The 22869-nt window shown below is 39.4% G+C and overlaps 1 protein-coding gene and 1 long non-coding RNA gene across 9 annotated transcripts in view; one reads left to right on the forward strand and one right to left on the reverse strand.

Annotated features, from left to right (window-relative positions):
- Positions 1-22869, reverse strand: part of LOC141376286 (uncharacterized) — a 501640-nt gene that overhangs the window by 267809 nt on the left and 210962 nt on the right. The window lies entirely within an intron of this gene.
- On the forward strand, positions 117-22845 carry ccar2 (cell cycle and apoptosis regulator 2). 8 transcript variants are annotated; one of them, XM_005155529.5, is made up of 19 exons: positions 117-206; positions 443-505; positions 611-696; positions 779-893; positions 2164-2299; positions 4323-4440; positions 4602-4751; positions 6208-6418; positions 6499-6609; positions 6874-7037; positions 8240-8357; positions 9888-10016; positions 12117-12290; positions 15959-16183; positions 16444-16590; positions 18231-18339; positions 18544-18732; positions 21145-21317; positions 21821-22845. In XM_005155529.5, exons 2-19 carry the CDS (start codon positions 494-496, stop codon positions 21866-21868), a joined length of 2415 nt encoding a protein of 804 aa, XP_005155586.1. In that variant the 5' UTR covers positions 117-206; positions 443-493; the 3' UTR covers positions 21869-22845. The 8 variants fall into 8 exon arrangements, with proteins under 8 accessions (XP_005155586.1, XP_005155588.1, XP_005155587.1 ...); XM_005155531.5 differs by having other exon boundaries at positions 12153-12290; XM_005155530.5 differs by having other exon boundaries at positions 446-505.

Consider the following 22869-nt stretch of genomic DNA (forward strand, 5'->3'; position numbering starts at 1 on the left):
GGATATTTACGTCACATTAATAAACGTTTTTGTAATTTTCTAGCGTTTAAGTAACAATAAATCGCAGTTGAAGGCGTTTCACATGCAGTTACACGGACTGACCTTCTGAGGCCGCTAATGCCGAACCGCCCATTCGATGAACTGACACACGAAACAAACAAAAGCATCAACGTAGATTAAAAAACAACCACGAACACAAAATACACGTAAGTTTGACCTTTTAATTATCGCCTCATGTTCATTAATATCCCCCCTATTAGTTACGTCTTAAATAAAAGTCTGTGGATACGCGAAATGAGTGTTACTGTAATGCTAATGCTGTAGGAAGTGAATATCACACACACACATTGACCAAAACAGCTAGCATAACAAATCATCAATTCTTTAATTCTAATATTTTTTAATTTATGCATTTTTTCCATTGTGTATGCATGTTTCCCAGAAGCAATCATTATACTTTCTTTTGCATGCAAAGGAGAAACGAAAATCTGATATGGAGACTCAGGTATATATATATATATATATAATGGGAATTCGTTCATTATTATTTATTATTGTTGTTATTTTTGATGCATTATTGTGTAAACACTGAATTATACTATGTGTTCAGATGAGGCAGCGTGTGTTTACTGGGGTGGTCACTCAGATGCAGGAGCATCATGGGATTGTGGATCAGGATGTTCATTTTCCAATGAGGTTTGCATGACTGAGTATGAGTTATTATTCATAGAATGAGTATCTAGTTGAAGTCATGGAGTTGTTATGCATTGTCCTGCAGTGTTGTGGTTGGTCGTATGCCTGTTGTGGGTGAAAAAGTGTTGGTGAAAGCAATCCAGGACTCTCAAAAGCCCATCAGCTGGACGGCACAGAAAGTTCAGACCCTGAACGGACAGGTGAGTAATAGTGTGATGTAAATCTTAAAGGGACAGTTCACCAAAACATTTCAATTCTGTAAACATATACTTGTCATTTAAAGTTTTACCAGGTTTGAATCCATTCAGCCAATGTCCAGGTCTGTCAGGAACACTTTTAGCTTAGCTTAGCATAGATCATTGAATCGGATTAGACCATTAGCTTCTGGACAGGTGAGCAGTAATGTGATGTACATCTTAAAGGGACAGTTTACCAAAAATTTCAAACATTTCAATTCTGTAAACATATACTTGTCATTTAAAGTAGAGTTTTATAATTTTTTAATCCACTCAGCCGATCTCCGGATCTATCGGGAACACTTTTAGCATAGCTTAGCATAGATCATTGAATCAGATTAGACCATTAGCATCTCATTTAAAAGAAAGAAAGAAACATTTTCAATTTAATCTGGACGCTTCTATAGATACACTGTGTACCATCAGCTGGACGGCACAGAAAGTTCAGACCCTAAAGGGACAGGTAAGCAGTAATGTGATGTACATCTTAAAGGGACAGTTCACCTAAAATTTCATTTTTTAATCAGGTATTTGTCATTTAAAGTTGAGTTTTACCCCTTTTCAATCCATTCAGCCAATCTCAGAGTCTATCGGGAACACTTTTAGCTTAGCTTAGCATAGGTCATTGAATCAGATTAGACCGTTAGCTTCTAGACAGGTGAGCAGTAATGTGATGTACATCTTAAAGGAACAGTTCACCTAAAATTTAATTCTGTATTCATATACTTGTCTTTTAAAGTTGAGTTTTACCATTTTTGAATCCACTCAGCCGATTTTTCAATTCTAACGGGAGCACTTTTAGCTTAGCTTAGCATAGATCATTGAATCGGATTAGACCATTAGCATCTCGCTCAAAAAAATAAGAAAGATTTCCTATTTAAGCTTGACTCTTCTGTAGTTACATTGTGTACCATCAGCTTGAAGGCACAGAGAGTTCAGACACTGAACGGACAGGTCAGCAGTCATGTGATGTACATCTTAAAGGGACAGTTCACTAAAACATGAACACATGAAATGCATTTACCATGTTCTTTAACATAAATATTTATATGAACTTTTGTTTATATTTAACCATTGTGTTTTGTGAAAATGCTCAAATAATGAAAAATAACCTAATCTTGAAATTGAAAAAGTTAATATGTGATATTCCCCTATAATTGCTAGTGTTTAATTAACAGGTTATTTTTATGTCTGATCTCCAGAACATCTGAACTGTCTTGTTTTTTTCTCTCAGCCCTTTAAATCTCCCCCTCCGCTGCTGCCCTCCATGTCATCCACTCTGAAGCCGGGGATTTTAGGGACCAAACCACAACCTCTGCTGAAATCCCCCAAAATACCACCGCTGATTCCCAGTATGCAGCCAAATTCTGGTACTGAATTTTTTTTATGTTTAGATTTTTATTAATAAAGCATTATCATTTACAATTGAAGTCAGAATTTTTTGTCCCCCTCTTTATTTTTTCCCCAATTTTTGTTTAACAGACAAAATGTTTTCAACACATTTCTAAACATGATAGTTTTAATAACTCATCTCTATTAACTGATTTATTTTGTCTTTGCTATGATGACAGTAAATAATATTTGACTAGATATTTTTCAGGATAGTAGTATTCAGCTTAAAGTGACATTTAAAGAGATAATTTGGTCAATTAAGCAAGTTAGGGTAATTAGGCAAGTCATTGTATAACAGTGGTTTGTTCTGTAGACCTTTGAAAGAAAAAATGCTTAAGCGGGCTAATAATATTGACCTTAAAATGATTTCTAAAAAATTAAAACCTGCTTTTATTCTATCAGAAATTAGACCTTCTCCAGAAGAAAAATATTATGGAAAATACTCTGAAAACATCCTTGCTCTGTTAAACATAATTTGGGAAATATCGGGAAATAAAATAAAATACAGGAGCACGAATAATTTTGACTTTAACTGTATGTATTTCATCATCTTTGCATCAAAATCTGCTTGTGCAATGTGTTTCTAATGTAGTGTCTATGCAGGCAGGACAGTAAATCTGCAGTTGTTTTCTCTTCTGGCTTTTTCTTTTTCTGAAAGTCTCGATAACACCTTCGTGGACTTTTTTTCTTTTATTATTTCAGCAATAGGATTGTAAAACAATTATTTTCTTGTACTCTGACATTCACTGCACTCTAAGGGCCCTATCATACACCCGGCGCAATGCGGCCCAAGGTGCGACACAATAGTTGTTTGCTAGTTTCAGCTCAGCGCAAAAGTCGTTTTGACGTTTTGCACCACGCTGTTTAAATAGCAAATGCATTTGCGCTCCTATGCGCATCATTCTGGTCTAAAAAAGGAGGCGTGTTGAGACGCATTGCTGGTGCGTTGCTATTTTGAGGAACTAGAATAGACTGTTCAATAGACCAGATCAAAGCCGGTCTAAAGTCCAGCGCAGAGCGCGTTAGTTGAGCACCGCACTTACACATGGCTTATTACACACAGGATGTACAGCAATGCGCAAATATCTTTACAAATGAAAAAGAATTAAAGGATTAAAATATTACAAAAATGTTTATTTTCTAGCCTACATAAATACAAAAACCGTCACCTCCATGCCTTCTTCATCTCGGCAGGCTTTTTCAGTTTATTCATGACAATTTGCTTCGGTATAATGTTATTATTATTAGCAGTATTATTTATTATATCCATATTTATATTTGTTTTATTAAAAACAAGCTTAGGTTTGTCCACCTGTCAGGTTTTAGACCATATGGGGCACAGGATGTGTATTTAGATATAACTCAGGTTTTTGAGCACACTTCGTTATTATTGTTCATTTATTTGTTTGCTAAAATTAGAACTGAATTTAGAAATTGTTTTTAAAAAATCCTTGCGCTTAACAAACAAAATGAATCATTTATAGACTAATGGATGTCTGTGCGTACAAGGTTTCCCTATCCACGAGAGTGAAAGTGAAAGTAAAGAATGAGGAGGCTAATCTCTCATTCTTGTGCTGTAGCTGCTCTGTTTAACTGTTTTCTCTAGTGAAACGTTCAGTTTTTACACTTACAAAGTCCATCATGTAAATAGCAAATGCACTATGGCGCAACTTAAAGGGAATGGGAGATGAGACTCTGATTGGTTTATTCTCAAAACACACCTATAACTCGTTAAAAGAACAAGCTCAACCCTGTTAGACCATGCGCCACGGCGCAAAGCGGATTTTTCCGTCCTTAAAATAGCAATAGTGGATTCGGACACGTCCTTAATGCTTTTGCGCCTTGCACTTTACACTTTGCGCATGGATTGTTTAAATAGAACCCTAAGTTTACCAACTATGACGACTTTCACTACTGAGAAACCTGGAAATGTGAATAGGCTCCATTAGGGGTGCTGCATAATCCTGTGGTAGTCATCTAAATCTGTCTGATACTTCCCAGGTGGGATGATCCAGCTGTCCCATCACCAGCAGATGGGCTGGAATGGGCCATTTGATGGATGGGGTGGAGGACGGAAGAGGCACTCGGAGGGGATGGGAGGGCGCAGAGCTGGACGCTGGTAAGTGGATGAAAATTGATCAGGCTGTCTGTAAATTAAACGTCAGAGTGTATATAGCCTAATAAAATATCGGTTTCTTTTAGAATATTTAATATATTTTCTTTAAACAGTCTGATTAATTCAGTTTATTTCGTGAATAACGTGTGTGAACTGTGTTTTAGGGAGGACGGTGGTGGAGGGCTGTGGGGAGGAGACCTCATGCACCAGAAACGAAAGAGATGGAGGGCCACATCAGAAGAGGAAGCGCCCAAAAAGACCAGCTCTGCAGCCACACACAGCGTGCCTCTGTTCTCCTGCTTCTCCAGGGACACGTAAGGGCTCGTTCACACACAACACATCTTTGCTTCTGAATTGCAAGACACAACACTTTGGAATAGTGTGAAAAAAGAACAGGATAAAGCACGAGCAGGGTTTATACGGTCTGTGTGCACAGAGGATAACGAAAGTGTAAATCAGCCTTAATAGGGAGTGATATGATCATAATAGGGAGTGATATGATCAAGGCACTCTTAAAGCTGCATTTTAATCACCTAAGTTTGTTAATCAGACAGCCATGTACATGGCAACCATCTAGTAACGCATTACAGTAATCTAACCTAGAGGTCATAAAAGCATGAGTGTGTTTTTCCACATTAGACATTGATTTCATATGTTGTAGTTTGTCAAAAGTACTGGACCTGTTCTGTTAACCTCATTAATTACTAAATGTATCAAAACTACATAGAAATGTGTTCACAAAATAGAAACCAACATAAAATTAACAAAACCATTAATGCAACCAACTAAAAATACACTAAAATTTACAAGTCTCGATATAAAATCAAATTTGAAAATGCAAAACTGTACTAACCTTGATACTGTCCTGCTTAGACAGTCATGTTTGAGTTCATTCAGGTCTATTCTCCCTATTAATAAGCCTTAATAGGGAGCAACTATTGATGCTGCCAGAACCAGAGTAATGTGATCATATTTCTTAGTTCTAGAAAACACTTTAGAATAAATATGTAGATTAAAATCATCAGCTGCATTTTAAACCAGCTAAGTTTGTTAATTAGGCCTACAGAGCAACTATCTAGTAATGCAGGGGTGCTCAATCCTGTTCTTGGAGATCTACCTTTCTGTACAGTTTAGCTCCTACCCTGATCAAACCCACCTGAACCAATTAATTAGGACCTGAAATCCACTTGATAATTACAGACCGGTGTGTTTGATAAGGGTTGCACCAGAAATCTGCAGGAAGGTAGGTCTCCAGGAACAGGATTGGCCACCCCTGTAGTAATGCATTACAGTAATCTAACTGAGAGGTCATACAAGCATGCATTAGTCTTACGCATTGGACATTCATAGCATATGTTGTAGTTTGCCAACAAAATGTTCATTAACATTTGCTCTGCTCCGAGTCGCTCACTGTTGTTGCAAATAACAGTACAACAGCGAGTGTGTCAAGTATAAAAGCCTTCACAACTTCAGCAGAGGTTCAAGAAAAGTATAAATCAGCCTTATTAGAGAGCCACTATAAGTACCGGAGTACTATAATCATAGTTCTTAGTTGTAGAAAGCACTCTAGCAGCTGCATTTTGAACCAGCTTGGTTTGCTAATTAGGCCTACAGGGCAACCATCTAGTAATGCATTACAGTAATCTAACCTAGAGGTCATAAAATCATGAAGTCTTTCCGTATAGGACATTGATAGCATATGTCTTAGCTTGTCAGCAATTTTTAGATGGAAAAAAAATGTTTGCTAACATTTGCTCTTGGTTTTTCCAGCCAGGCCTGTGATTACCTGGAGCTTCAGCGCCGGTATCCACACCTGCACATCCCATCCAGCCTCTTCCACCTCCAGCTGTCCTGGACGGAAAGTTTCCCTCTGGACCAGCCACTACCTCTAAGAGGACCCTGTCTCTTCCACATAGGACCAAACCAGCCGGAGACTGAAGCGGACGTTTGCGAGTCCACCGATGATGCTTTTGCTGTTAGGGTACGAGTACAGATCATGTGGTCGCGTCAGGCTCACGTTCTCCTGCATTGGTTCACGAATAGCTCTTGTTCTCCACGCAGGTCCTGTTGTTTTCTATGCCGTGTCTTGAGGACGTGTATTCACAGTGTTGTAACCTCTCGAATGACGGTCAGACGCAGAAGGAGGCCGTTCATCCCTCCACACTTCTCAAAGTAAAAACATCTACTTAAGCCATGCAATTTATGAACAGACCTGACTGTTTTGCTTTTGTTTTCTATGCTAAACAGCATCAATGTTTTTACAGTTTTGCATTTTTAAATTAGATTTTATATTGAGACCAGTAAATTTCAGTTTGTTTTTAGTTGGCTTTATTATCGGTTGGCTTCATTGTTATCGATTTTTATAAATGTAAAAGATGTTTTATGATGAAGCATGATGAGTTTAATGTGTGATTGTGTGCTCTTCTTCCCTAATAGTTTCTGATAGTGGACAGTGGAGGTGAACAGCGTCTTCCAGGAGGCCACTGGTCCCCGGAAGCAGACGGAGCCAATCCAGCGAAGGACAGTTTGACGCTGGTCAACACGGCGGTCCGATGCTTGAAGGAGCAAGCTGGACTGGACCTCTCAGCCTGCACACAGTGGTCCGTATATTTCATTTATCATTTTAATTTAATAGTCAAGTTATGTTGTTTAACTATTGTCTACTACTCTGGAACTGTTTACACCTGATCACTTTATGCGTTTTATTTCTGATTGCATTACTATCTGGCTTGTGAAAATGCTTCCATTTATAGTTAAAGTCAATTTCCAAATATTTCCCAAATGAAAATGACATTTTTCACAGTATTTCCTATAATATGTTGTCTTCTGGAGAAAATCAAAGATAACAAAACAAACATCTCAAATTGTCACCTGTGGCCTTCTGTTGCTTATGGTTTTGCGCTTGTATATCTGACAGCCATATAGGCCACCACATGTGCGCTCTTGCATTTTGGGAGGCGTCAAATTTTCATATTTGATTTCAGCAACCATTCAAGCATTTAGATCAGTCCAGTTTCATCTGGAATGTGTCCCAAAACACCTGGTCTGAGCAGTCGGTTTTATGTCTGTCTTGAATGCATTTCGAGCACATTTACACTCATCACACAGCTATCCAGTCAGAAAAAAACACATGATGTGACCAGGTGTAAGCAGCCCTTGTAGCCATTTTCATACAGTACTGTCTGTGCTCAGTTACAGTTTTATTTTTAGTTTATTTCTTGAGTAAATAAAATAATGTTCCTGCTTTTTATTTATTATAATTTTCCAAATTTGATCAAAACCTTTATTCACCCTCCTGTGATTTTATTTTATTTATTTATTTATTTTATTTATTTATTTATTTTTCAAATATTTCCCAAATGATGTTAAACAGATTCAGGAATTTTTCACAGTATTTCCTATAATATTTTTTCTTGTGGAGAAAGTCTTATTTGTTTTATTTCGGCTAGAATAAAAGCAGTTTTGAATTTTTTTAAAGCCATGTTAAGGTCAATATTATTACCCCTTTAAGCTATATTTGTTTTCAATTGCCTATAGAACGAACCACTGCTATACAATGACTTGTCTAATTACCCTAACTTGCTTAATAACCTAGTTAAGCCTTTAAATGTCACTTTAAGCAGAAAGTCAATTTTTGCCAGGAACCAGCATTCTTCAAACTATCTTCTTTGTGTTCAATAGAAGAAACAAGCTCATAAAGATTAAAAGCCACATGAGGGAGAATTCAGTGATGAAGTTATTTTCAATTTGTGGATGAACTATCCCTTTAAATGTCTCTAAAAGTCTTTCTCACCCTCTGCAGGTATAAGATGGCGGAGCTGAGATATCTTTCAGGAGATAAAGTGGAGACCGTCGTGGTCTTAATGCCAGATGTGTGGAATCTAGTGCCATCAGAAGAAGAGTGGGCGAGCTTACAGCTGGTACTGTAATATTATTATAAATAATTATTCATTCAGTCATTTACTTATCGGCTTAGTCCCTTTATTAATCTGGGGTCGCCACAGCGGAATGAACCACCAACTTATCCAGCTGCAACCCATCACTGGGAAACATCCATACACACCCATTCACACACATACACTACGGACAATTTAGCCTACCCAATTCACCTGTACCGCATGTCTTTGGACTGTGGGGGAAACCGGAGCACCTGGAGGAAACCCACGCCAACACGGGGAGAACATGCAAACTCCACACAGAAACGCCAACTGACCCAGCCGAGGCTCAAACCAGCGACCTTCTTGCTGCAAGGCGAATCGTGCTACCTACTCTGCCACCGTGTAGACCTCTTATAAATAATATGGCCTTATAAATATTGCAGAATATGCTTCGATTCGCATCAGAGAGGGCTTCTAGTAGGGCTAATGTCATGATAAAGGATAATTACCAGTTTGTAAACATTCGGGATGCGCAGGCATCATGGTTGCAGAAAACCCGGAAGAAATAGCATTTTATGGCTAGAAAAGAGTCTAATAATTTGTAGGAAAGATGAATATGATTTTATATTAGACTTATATTATATTATATTATATTATATTATATTATATTATATTATATTATATTATATTTATTATATTTATTATATTATATTATATTAATTATATTATATTATATTATATTATATTATATTATACTATATTATATTATATTATATTATATTAATTATATTATATTATACTATATTATATTATATTATATTATTATATTATATTATATTATATTATATTATATTATATTATATTATATTATATTATATTATTATATTATATTATTATATTATATTATATTATATTATATTATATTAATAATTAATAATATATTATATTATTTTAGATAGTCTTTTTATTTCATCCATACAATATACAACAATGAATAAGCAATATTCCCAAGCACTATACCAGCTTAGTTGGCGTAAGACTTTTGCACAATATATAATCAATCAGTCTCTTTATTAAAAGCAAACAGAAAATACGGGAAATATGTACAAAACAACAACAACGGCACAATATTTCCTCTTTTAGCAAAAGGCTATGTTTAATGTGGCTTCACCTTGCACCAAACACAGATTGACATGTAATTGTCCGGACATTATCTGAAATAATGTGCTGCGTAATGATATCAGGCTTCTTTTAACACTTTCCAGAGTTCTTCTTTAGGTTTAGAGTGTCATATCTGTCTTCTTATACCCAGGTGATCTCATACAACCTCTGTAATAATCATGTCTGGACCCTGTGCAGGCCATTTCATGACTGTTTGTGTTTCATTAGGTTTATTTAGGTTCTCTAAAGACTATATAAATTATAGGAAATGCCATGAAAATTTCCTGTTGGGAAATATTTGAAAAAGAATACTATCTTCACAGGCAGAGCTAATCATTTTGACCTCAACTGCATAGTGTTATTATGCACAACCCGATCACTAGCTAATCTGTCTTCCTTCTTGTCCTCCAGGAAGATGACCTGTCACTCCCAGAATCTCCGTCTGTGGTTTTTCACCCATCAGCCGGACTAAATCTGTCTGCGGTTTCTCTGTCGTCGCTGCTGGAGCCGCAGACCCTTCAGACCAGAGACAGCTGTGAGGTGTGTATAAATAAGCTAAAATTATAGCATAAATGATTACACCCCTCATTGATCCACATCACACCACATGACAACCTCAAAGCATCCTCAATTCTGTGCCTCAGACAGCTGAGTGGGCTTCACAAACCACCTGTAGAAAACATACTCTTTCATCTCCCTGATACTTTAACCCACACTTGCACTAGTTTTGCACATTTGCACCAGACACAGGCTACGTCCGAAACCTACTCAGTAGGTACTGCATTTAAATTTAAACGTACTACTCGGCCGTTAGAAAAGTACGTTCTATATAGACCTTTTTCTTAGAACGCAAAATTACCCATTATGCTTTGCGTGTATGCGCAAGGAGAATGCGAAGAACTTCCGGTCGGCAGCTGATGCGTGTAAACAGTCACATTTGGACAGCTTTGAAACGATAGTTTTAATCTATTTTACCTGCTTTTATCCGCTTTGAACTAATACTGTTGTTCATCAGCGCCATCTCCTGGACTGATCATTTAAAGCAATGCGCTCTAATAGGAGGGAAAACAGCTGCTGTGAGGCGTTTTCCTCTCGCTGTCAGACGGCATCTTCTGCAGTTTAAATGAAGCCTCGTCATCGCTAAAGTCCACAGTTTCTCTTTATTTCAAATATATAACCAGCCCAAACAAATGTAATTCACCAAAATGTTTGACACACACACGTAGCCTGTACTGTGCCACTGACACACTGATTTAATAACTGTGACAAAGTGAAAATATAGGCTAGTGTCATTTCCAAATGACAGAAAAACACAAACCGTGGTAAAAAACAACACACGAAATAAAACACAAACGGCTCGCGATTAGAATGAACAGCAAATCAGCCAGCAGAGGATCAATAACAGACTTTTATTGCTCATTTTTGTAAATTGCCTGTTAAGTTTCATGCCAGTACTCTGGTTTGCTCTCTCTCTCTCTCTCTCTCTCTCTCTCTCTCTCTCTCTCTCTTTCTCTCTCTCTCTCTCTCTCTCTCTCTCTCTGTGTGTGTGTGTGTGTGTGTGTGTGTGTGTGTGTGTGTGTGTGTGTGTCTGTGTCTGTGTGTGTGTGTGTGTGTGTGTGTGTGTGTGTGTGTGTGTGTGTGTTAAAGAGCCGCCGAGCTAACAGCTGACAGGCCGGGATCGCACACACACACTGTATTTCTGACGGCAGACACGTGAACTAGCAGAACATTTTTCTCGTATTTCTGACACTCTTGAACCACACGTGACAGATTATAACGGCTTTAACAGACACATTTCTAAGTTGTGTGTCACAAAAACACTCTGTTATCCATTAAAAACGTTATTGAAACCCATTTTCGGAGCGCAAATGACCAGTTGTACACGCTGTAAACGGAAGTTTTTAGCATTCTACCGGAAGACGCTGGTCGCTATGGCGCCCTCCATGCAGCAGCCATGAAAAAGGTCTATAGTATAAATGTGAAAATCTGCGATTTTGTCATGGTGAAGTGACCTACCTGCGTCAATTGCGACGCTTCACTCCCATTCATGAATTCTCTCGTGGCAGGGCATCATGGGATAGCGCAGCGTGTATGGGATGCACACTCCAGAATCTCACCGGAAGTAGTAAGTCATCCGGGTACTTCTCGCATACTAATTTTCGAATTCTATGAATTCGGACATACTACTCGGTTCGCATACTGATTTTAGCGTACTATATAGTATGGAAGTATGCGGTTTCGGACGCAGCCACAATCTTACAATCACTCCATATCTCCAAAAAAAAAAAAAAAATGTGCATTTATGAAGTGAGCTTCACAGAAGTGAGTGGGCTTGACAAACCACCTGTAGAAACGCTCTTCATTCTATATATCTAAAAAATATCATTACTTTAGCATTACTTTATCAATTCAAGTAAATATCATTACTCTATCAACTCTTTGAGCACTAACAGTTCCTTTGTATAATTCACACTTCTTGTGTGTGTTGCCTCTTCTTGTTGAATCGCTGAATGCCTCCTCAATTGTAAGTCGTTTTGGGCGAAAGCGTCTGATAAATGACTAAAAACAGCCCCTTTCACACATACAGAGGTTTCCGGAAAATTGTGGGTGTACTCATTTATGCTGAGCTCTGTATTTTAGGATCATCTTCTGACCTCTGTCATGTGCTGCCGTCAGGTGAGCTTGATTGCGGAGATGTTCAGCGAGATGCTCCAGAGGGATTTTGGGCTTCAGCTGTATCGGTGTCTCTGCAGTCTGCCTCAAAACATCAGCGACCCACAGACTGAAGCCAAACAGGACAACAACACCGCCAAGGTACACTAGTTCAGTATGTTTTTATTACATGTATAGTTCAAGCCAGAATTATTCAACCTCCTTTAAATCCGTTTTCTTTTTTTTTTTTTCAAATATTTCACAAATGATGTTTAACAGAGCAAGGGATTTTTCACAGTATTTCCTATAATATTTTATATTCTTATTTGTTTTATTTCGGCTGGAATAAAAGCAGTTTTTTATTTTTTAAAACTATTTTAAGGTCAACATTATTAGGCTTCTAAGTCAGGAAAGTGGGTGAGTCCAGTTCTGTTTAGGTGGGAGTGTCGGGGGAGGGAAAGAGGGAAGGTTTTGCATAAAAATGAGAGTTTCCGTTCGGGCACACACTGATTTTCACAGACAAAACAAACACAGAGACAGGGGAGATAGACAGTGACGGTGTTTACATGGACATCAGTCATCCAATTATTTGCCAAATTATAAATTTGTGGACTTTAACTGCAGTTTGGCTCTTTCCCTTTCATTCAGAAATATTTCCTGCATGCCCCCCGTGACAAACGAGATATTGCATGCGAGGAACTGCTGGAGAGTGTAGTTTTAATGGAATGTTTGAGAGACAAAAACTCAGCATTTCTCGAGAACTTAGATGCAATTTATAGGTAGTGTCAGAAAGTCAAGTGTGTATAGACTATCCTGTCACAAAATGCGCCAAAAATTCTAGGAACCACGTCTTTTTTTTTTTTTTAAATAGGACGAGCAGCAAATCCGTATTACACCATTTCCAGATGTGAAAAGCTCTCGGGTAAAAAATGTTCCTTACAAACATATTTCTGTCGTGTGCACTGTAATCCACATGTGAGTCCAGCTGCGCTCTTAGGGTGCTTTCACACCTGTGAATCGATTCAGTTGTTCTGAAACAGAGATTACAATTGTTACATTGTTGCTCTTTGCTCTGGAGCGGTTCGCTTTCACACTGCAAAGTTTTTAATCGGACCAAAAGAGCTAAAACAAGTCACGTGCGAGTAAACTCTCCTCACATTGGTCAGAGTGTCAGGGTTTATTTTGCAGCGTCCCGCTCAGCTGTCAGGGGAGGTGGTGGTTTGGTGATTGACAGGGTGTGCGCGACGTGTCTGAGGAGAGATGCGGTGGGGAGGGGTGAGAAGGGTGCGCGACGATGCCTATTTGAGGACTGGGAGAGAGACGCGAGATTACCGGGAGATCATCACTCGTTTGCGGGCATCCGGAGACTCGCGAAACTTCCCGCCCTACTCATAATTCTCTCTTCATATAGCCGTAAGCCTATTACATATCCATAAAACACTGTGACATAACCGCGCTCGGATCGGATCGCTTTCTCACTCCAATCGAACCGCTCCAGGGTTCGTTTCAATCGAGCCGAGACCACCTCATTCAAGCGATCTCGGAGCGATTACTTTGGCGCGGAACAGAGCGCGATTGCCCTGTTCACATATGCCAATCGAACCGCGCTAACTGGGAAAACGAGACACGTTCCGAAACAAAAGTGTAGGTGTGAAAGCACCCTTAATGAAACAAAACCTTTGTTGCAGAACATTTATAAACAAAACACTGACGACCCGTGTCTCCAAACAATTCTTGTTCTTTCGCTTGTTTTGGCAACACAACGTGGCATCTCTCCGCCGCCGTTTGAAACTATCATGCATATTAATAAAGCTGCACCGCATACACAATAGAGCATGCTGATTGGTTTGAAGCAAGTCTTTCTCATGAATTAATGCTCAAACGCGGCACATTGTACTCACCGGTACAGACAGCCAGTCTACACCATAGACTGTAAAATAATGGACGTAGTATCCGTGACGTCACCCATAGGTTTCTGAAGAGCGCAAAAGAAGCCACAAGTAGGCACGGCCAACCGTCGCCATTTTGGTCACGCGTCATCACACCCACGGCGGGATACCAAACAAGGGCAAAGAGGCGGAGAGTGAGCGGAGCTACAGACACCTGCTGGCATTTAGCTTGGACCTGCCTCAGACACACTTTACTTTGGGAGAAATGCTTAATACTTTATCACCTGCGACTCGTTTGTGTTCTGACCACTTGTGCTTGGTTGTATACTATATCAATAAAATGTTTAGACTTTTAAAAACACTGCTGTAATACATTGAGCCACTAAACATTGACGTTTTTCAACAGGAGGAAAACATGAATTACTTACAAACACTTCAGATATAGTCTGTGTTAGTTACTGTAAGACTATTGATAAAATCCAGCATAACACTGTATGACAACGCTTCAGATGACTGTTCTAGAGCCTACAGCTAATCAATCTGACAGATTCTGCAGTGCATTACAGCTCTAAATATAAATATAAACGATAAATGATCTTAAATAAAACAAATACATGTATAGAGATGGTATATAAGTATATAACTTTGGGAAACGGAGGCCACGTGAATGGTTTGTGAGCACAATTAAGTGCCCTCAGCATGCCATGCCATCTAATAATTGTGGGAAACAAGTCCAAAAGGCAGTTGACTGTGCAAAGCCACATAAAACAACACAGAAATACGATAAATATGTCGAGTTCAGTGGCTAATCTGCAGAGGTGATGTGACGGCGACCAGCGAGACCTAACTGTCAATCAAGTGACGACGCCCTTAATTATGCAAACTTATATAGCTTAATATAAAGGAAACGGATGAGTTATAAAAAAATTCACCCCCCTCACAGTTGTCATGAAGGGTAATATTAGCTGTATTAACCAAAATCATTTTTTGTACCAGGCTGTAAACACCTTTTTTTCTGCTGTAAAGTTGGCCATTCTAACAGTGCGCTCAATTGAAATTTGCTCTGTTTTGGAGCCAGGAGCGGCCAGGACTAGCGGAATTTCGGATGAATTGCAGTTTTAGTTACTTCCGTATTGGCTTCCTGAGGGAGAGCGGGAGGTTGCCGCTTGGTCTACACACTGGAATACACACAAGGATCTAATCTCCGTGACGCAGCTTCAAAAATTTGTTTCAAACTGGAAGAGCAAATTAGCTCGAAATAACGCAAAAACAACCAATTTTCACTTTTTTATGAAATATATGTGTCCTAATAGTGTTTTTTTAGCAGCATGGGACACGTTTATGACTGTAAACAGCTCAAATAATGTGTTTTGGTGTTTCGTGACCCTTTAAGGTCAACATTATTAGCCTTCTTAACCAATTATTTTTTTTTTTTCGATTTGGCTACAGAACAAACCATCGTCATACAATTACTTGCCTAACTAAGCCTAATTACAGCTTTTAATTTTAATTTATGCAGTTGCAATGTCTTGATTATATTAAGGTTAGTGCAATGTTAGTGCAAAGTTAGCCATAAATTGAATGGTGCGAATAATTTTCTCTTGAGAAAAAACAAAACAAAAAGCGCTCTGGGGTAAGTTCAAATGTATGGTCGGTGCTCTTTGGGTAAGGGATTCATCAAATCTGCAACAAGAATCAGTCCAAGGCACTCAAGTAAAGTGAAAAAATTAAAAAGCCTTTATTCACATGGCTAGATCTCTAAAAACCCTTTCTCTTGCTTTTCTCTTTTTCGGTTTCGTCCAAGAATTTTAATTTCGGTGCATCCCTAATGTAAACGTGGTCAGTCATTCAATAACGAGCAAACATCTACAAAACATCATTCAAAAGAGCATTAAAACCCAGTGCTTATTGAGTTGTGTTAACATCTGTTTCACTCTGAAGGAGGAGGAGGAGGAGATTAAAAAGTCCGACAAAAAGACCACAAAGAAGAAAGATTCGAGTGATGCAAGGAAAACAGTCAAAGAAGAGAAAGACGCAGAGGACGCCATGCTGACAGACGAGACTGAAGCAGTGGGAAAGCAGCCATCGAGAGACGGTAAAACTGTGAGCGCAGGAGTGGAAGAGCAGAGCAGCAACGCAGCCGACAATCAGACCTCCAAACACTGTGTAAGAAATCATACTTCTGTCTGCATCTCAGGCCCTGTTCACATTAAATATCACCAACAGTCAAGAATGCATGATTATATGGATACATGATTGCGGTCATGCCTATGCAATCAAAAAATGTGATTATAGTGGAAGTTAATAGGGCAAAAACAGCCCCCAACATACCGAAAGGGTAGTCAATTTTCAGATTAAGGAAAATGCATCTTAGTATCAATGTGAGCAGGGCCTTTCTCCTCTAACCCTCTTTGTCTGTGTTAAAGGAGCGTCCTCCGGGCTGGACGGACGAACTGCCCCGTAAAGTGCTTCTGTCCTGCGTGTTCTTCGACCGGCAGCTGACAGGAAGTCTTCGGGAAGCAGATCTGGTCAACATCCTGCTGTCGCTCGGCCTGTTTCTCAGTCCTGCTCAGGTTTCAATATCCTCTCTGACGTTTTATTTGGATTCAATTTAACGTGGAAAAACTTTTATGGGTATATGATTTTAGTTAAAACAGTAGATCACATCAAAAATACATTTACATTTAACAGTAAAATATTAAAAATCTATGAAAAAGTATATGATTTCATGGCAACATAGTGGCGCAGTAGGTAGTGCTGTCGCCTCACAGCAAGAAGGTCGCTAGTTCGAACCTCGGCTCAGTTGGCGTTTCTGTGTGGAGTTTGCATGTTCTCCCTGCCTTCGCGTCGGTTTCCTCCGGGTGCTCCGGTTTCCCCCACAGTCCAAAGACATGCGGTACGGGTGAATTGAGTAGGCTAAATTGTCCGTAGTGTATGAGTGTGTGTGAATGAGTGCGTGTGGATGTTTCCCAGAGATGGGTTGCGGCTGGAAGGGCATCCGCTGAGTAAAAATGTGCTGGATAAGTTGGCGGTTCATTCCACTGTGGCGACCACGGATTAATAAAGGGACTAAGCCGACAAGGGCAACCGCAGCATAAAAATGTGCCGGATAAGTTGGCGGTTCATTCCACTGTGGCGACCACGGATTAATAAAGGGACTAAGCCAACAAGAAAATGAATGAATGAATAATTTGCCCTCATAATCTTTTATCAAATACCTTACAGGGCTCGAAATTGCGACCATGTTGGTCGCATATGCGCCCGAAATTTTATCTATGCGACCTTAAAATATATTTGGGAGCATTTCTGCGAGTGCTTAAAATTGTGATGTGCGACCAGTTTTTACTGCAAAATGTTCACCACATGCGCGGATTCGGGAGACATTCACGCAGAATGCATCTCTGCACTTGCAACGGAATGGTTTAAAACTGTTGTCATGTCAACTTGCTGCAGTGAACAAATCCAAGTCCGTAATGCTTGCCCCGCCTTCACGCTCTTCTTATTGGCCCACTGCTCTAGCACTGAACGCGAATGATTGGATAAAAATCTATTTTCTTGTGATAACGGGATTTCGTCGAGACATATTTTCCTCACGCTTGCATTTATATATATATATAATTTTTTTTGCTTGTTAGATTGTTTAGTGTTGATTTCAAATACAATAAATATGTTTGTATAAAACTTGTAGTAACGGTGCTCTTAATTGGTGGGTGCGACTAAATTTTGGCTGATGCGCCTAAATTTTTAAAGTTAGGAGCACCGGTGCTACCAAGCAAAAAGGTTAATTTCGAGCCCTGCCTTAACTTGATCTCCCTCTCAAAATCACTTTTCTTCACTTCTGATCACATGGTATCCCTTAAGGGTAGGACTATCAGTCCGATAGGGCGGGGCTATCAAGGTGTGTCGCGTTTCTGCCCTGCTTTCGGCCATTCATAAATCTTACTTCCTTTTGTTAGCAGCACCCATCTTCCACTGATCAGCTCCAAAATGATAAAAATCACACACCGCCACTCTTTTCTAATTTCAGGACTGTTTCAATTGGATGTCACATTTCATGTCAAGTTTAAGTAAAAATCTACATTTTTTTAGAGGAACATCATTAATATATTAAGGCTTTGTGGATCTCAAATAGACACATCTTTATTTTAATTCATGCTTAGAAATGAAAGCTAGAAAACATGACAAACATGCTGAATTTCCCATCTCTCCTCAGGCGCAGGATTTGGTCAAAAGGGCTGCAGTCGGTGGGCTGTGCCTCTACAGAAATCTGTGCAGCCGTTGGTCAGACAGCGCTCCTTCAGACGCCAGCGCCATAGCTGAAGGTCAGTGCTAATGAATGCAGTCTCATAATGCAGATGAACCATCGATTAAAAATCATAGCAATCACAACTTAAGGGTGAAGTAATAGGGTGAGACACAAAATATACACGTGGAACTTAACGTGTTAAAATTGTCAGATTATTTGCATGCGTTAAAGCGTTAACACTGACAGCCCTCATGTAAACACACTTGAGTCTTCCTCACAGGAAATAAAGCGATGTTGCCCACTCAGCCGTGTAAAGACAGAGGGTCGGTCCGTCGCACCAGTAACACCGATGTGGTGAATTACAAAGGGAAAGTCGTCAACCTGCCAAACCTGCTGCAGTGTCTGGAAAGCAGCAAAGTGGCGCAGCGGGACCTGGAGAAGAGTGTGGCCGCACTGCAGTCCAGACTGGGTGAGACTACAGTACATTACAGGCCAAAAATAACTACTTGCTCAAAACACACTTGCGTTGAGAGAGAGAGAAGAGTGTTTCTACAGGTGGTTTGTCAATCCCACTCACCTGTGTAAAGCACACTACATAAATGAACAATGTTTTGGTTTTTTTTATTGAGATATGGAATGATTGTAAGAAAGTGTCTGGTGCAGATGTGCAAAACTGGTGCAAATGTCAGTTAAAATTCAATTCAGTTCAATTCAGCTTTATTTGTATAGCGCTTTTACAATGTCGATTGTGTCAAAGCAGCTTCACATACATAGTCATAGTAACTGGATCAGGGTAGTTCAGTTTTTAGTGTTTAAGTTCAGTTCAGTTTAGCTCAGTTCAGTGTGGTTTAAATCATTACTGAGAGTCCAAACACTGAAGAGCAAATTCATCGATGCGTAGCTCTACCAATCCTGAACCATGCGAGCCAGTGGCGACAGCGGATTGGGAAAAAAAACTTCACCGATAGGCAAGTGAAGAAAAAAAACCTTGAGAGAACCAGACTCAGTTCGGCACGACCAGTTTCAAGAGTTCACACTTAGATACTGTTTGACAACTTGTTAGCAAGTTAGCAAGTTTGACATGCTGTCCCGGAAGAGAACCCTAAGCTCGGAGATAGTTGAGCCCAGGGCTCCCACCAGGTCCATAGACCATGTGAGGGGAGTACGAGGTCAGGTGCTCTCGAGAGCTCCCCTCGGCAAAAGAGGAAAGGAGGAGAAGGGGTGGATGGGAGGTTTCTTCGGAAAAACGAAGATAAGGGAGTAGTTCTTAAGCCTGATTTATACTTCTGCGTCAGGTGACCGGCGTAACCCACGGCGCAGGCAACGCACGTGGCTGTGCATTTATACTTCTGCGCGCTGTCTCTGTGGGTCTGCATTAACACTTCCGAAACGCTAGTTGGCAGTGAGGTGTTAATGTTCCTCTGTGTCGAGTTTCTTCGCTATTTTTTTGCTTTTCCTGAACACTTCCGGGATGTACAAGTGGCTCAAACTCGCTCATTTTGAGGCAGGAACCGGCGGACGTGCAACAACTTTAACTATGAGGTAAACACAAAACAAAACTTTCCATCAGGAGCTCCTTCACGGGACTCCACACTTGTAAACAATCGCTCGCGCAGCGTCGCACCATTCGCGCGGCTCTCAGTACCGCCCAGACTCGTCAGCGCTACCAAGCCGACCAATCACAGAGCTTACGCTACGCGTCGTTGCGACTAGTAGTTACATTTTTTGTGAGGTGCACGTCAGTGACGGCGATGGCCACGGCGAAGGGCTATGCGTCAGCGCCGTAGCATACGCCGGTGTTTGACGCAGAAGTATAAATCAGCCTTTAGCTAGGTTACTTATCGTGAGTTTGGATCAATCCGATTGGCTAGCCAATGAGTGTAGATGAGTGGCCAGCTGCAGTCAATCATATCACGTGCTCCTCTCGAAATTAGTTTGTGAAACTTCATTTAGTTTCTCCGCTGGCCAAAAGTCTTGGCAGAGCTGCAGTCTCAGCGGTGGCCTCAGCGAAGACTCATCTGTCCCTGGAGTGTGACAGAGAGATAAAATGAGTGAAAGATGAGGAAGTTTTCTACAAGCGGTTTTTCAAGCCTACTCACTTGTGTAAGGCACAGGTAAATGTGTTTGTAGTTCATGCACATCTTTTCATATCAAATAAAAGGTTAGCCTACTCTGTTGTGCATACAGGCAGTTTATAGTACTGAACTGTAAAAAAAAAACATTGAATCGACTTAAAATTGTAAGGCAACTTGCTGCACAGCTTTTTTTGAGTCGACTCCACTTAAATAGAGTCATTTACAGTACTTGGGTTAAAATTCGAGTTAACTTCAAAATTTGTACACTACAGTTTTGAGTCAACTTTTTATATTTAAAAATTCTCCAGAAGGATAGCGCTCCTTCTCATACTTCAGCCTCCACATCAAGTTCCTGAAAGCAAAGAAGGCCAAGGTGCTCCAGGATTGGCCAGCCCAGTCACCAGACATAAACATTATTGAGCATGTCTGGGGGAAGATGGAGGAGGAGGCATTGAAGATGAGTCCAAAGCTCGTGATGGAGTCAGACACAATATTCATTCTTCAATATTCAAAAGCCACCGAACGCTCATTGCGTTTCATCTTCTGAGGTGCAAGTAATTTATTAAACAAGAAAAAAGGCCCACAGTGGCTTCTACCATGGCAAACTCCATTTCTCTTGTTGGTATTTGGCACCAGTTTATCAGGAAGTGACGATTTTGTTCTCTTCGACTCATTCGCAAATCTTTAATGAGATATTCCAGTTTTGTGCATGAATCCAATTCGCATCTTTGGTTGGAAACATGGCTTATTTCATCATTCATCATTATCTGCATGCATTTGAATGGGTGTGTGTTACTGTGATTCAGATGCAGCAGAAGCACTACAGGCCTCCAGTGAACAGGAGCTGGCCCAGCAGAAAGAGCTGAAGAGGAAACTGGAGAAAGCCGAGATGATCAATAAAACATACGAGAAGAGTTTGAAAGAAAACGCCGGACAGATGACCGCTGTCATCGAGAAAATGCAGAGGATGGTCGAACAGGTGAGCGGGATGCTAATAGTCTAATCTGACTCAATGATCTATGCTAAGCTAAGCTAAAAGGGCTCCCACCAGACCTGGAGATCAGGCGAATATATTAAAAAAAGGTAAAACTCAACCATTTAATACTTTAGGAGTTGTACAATGACTCTATTTTCAAACAAAGTAAGAAAAATGGGAAAATATAATCTTGGATGAACATCTTTATTTCTGAGAAATGCTAATGGTCTAATCCGATTCAATGATCTATGCTAAGCTAAGCTAAAAGTGCTCTAGTCAGGCCTGGAGATTGGCTGAATGCATTGAAAAATGCTAAAACGTAACTATTTAACTCTTGAGAGTTGTAGATTTAGCCTATTTAAAAAATAGTTTAGGATTTCTTCATGCCAAAAACAAGACAAAAAAGATGTTATATGTCCTAACTTCTTCACATGACATGACTGTATGCACTTTTAGATCTCTTTTTTGAGAGGTTTGTGTTGATGTACTGTGTTTTTGCTGTTTAGACAACGACCATCACAAATGCTAATGCAGGAAAGGAAGAGAAGCTGTGATGTCCTGGAAGCTGATTGGACGGTGCTGGACTGAGCAGAGTAGAAAGAAACCTGCAAAATAAAAGATTCTTTAGCTTTGTCTATTAAAATAAACAGGTAATTTATTATTATTGTTATAATTTTGGGGTGTAAAACAGTACGTGCTTTTAAGCACATAGATAATGGGAAGAATTGTGTCGGTGGGCCTTTGTAAAGGTTTTTATCCATTAAAATGAACGTTGACTCACTTTAGAATGTAAAACCTTTATTCAATTTTATTTTGTTATGATTTCTGGCAGCTATGAAAGTGTAATCCTTGTATGAAACTGTCAACTCATAAACGGATATGACTGTTTGTAGTGCTGTACAATGGTTTTATTGTATGTTCTTGTATTTATTGTATTTTTTAAAATTGGTTTTATTGTTTTCTTTTCTTTTTACATGTGAGTTTACAATGGTGGGCTAATGTCAGATCTCTTTTAAAATCATTTTGATGAATTGGATTTTATTGATTTGTATTTATCTTTTTTTTTTTTTTGTTACTGAGCATTGAAGCATTACTGTTATAAAGCATTCACATACATAACTAGATTTCTGATGGTTAAGATCTAGTGAAAGGTCACTTATTGGAAATACTGCCAGAATTTTCCCTTGCAATTAAATAATTATGAGTCCACCCAAACACTTCAGACTATTTTGACAATGAATTATTATTTAAAATAAAGTGTTTAAGAAATTAAGGTTTACAATCAGTGAATATAATTGTATTAGATACAATTAGCAAAACTATTTTGTCTTTTTCTCAGGGACCATTTATACTTTCTAATAGTCTGAACAAAAGCATGTTTATTTGTCTTCCAGGATCTGAACTAAAGTAAGTTGGAGGAAAACCCCATGTAGTACCTTTCATTTCTTTTGATTTTGTCTAATTTTAAAACCACAATAAAAATCACGTTTCGTTTTGTTACTAAGACGTCCAATAAAATGTAAATAATCGATTTTGAAACGTATCTATTTTGTAA

The sequence above is a fragment of the Danio rerio genome, chromosome 10 (genome assembly GCF_049306965.1).
Source record: "Danio rerio strain Tuebingen ecotype United States chromosome 10, GRCz12tu, whole genome shotgun sequence".
Classification (NCBI taxonomy): domain Eukaryota; kingdom Metazoa; phylum Chordata; class Actinopteri; order Cypriniformes; family Danionidae; genus Danio; species Danio rerio.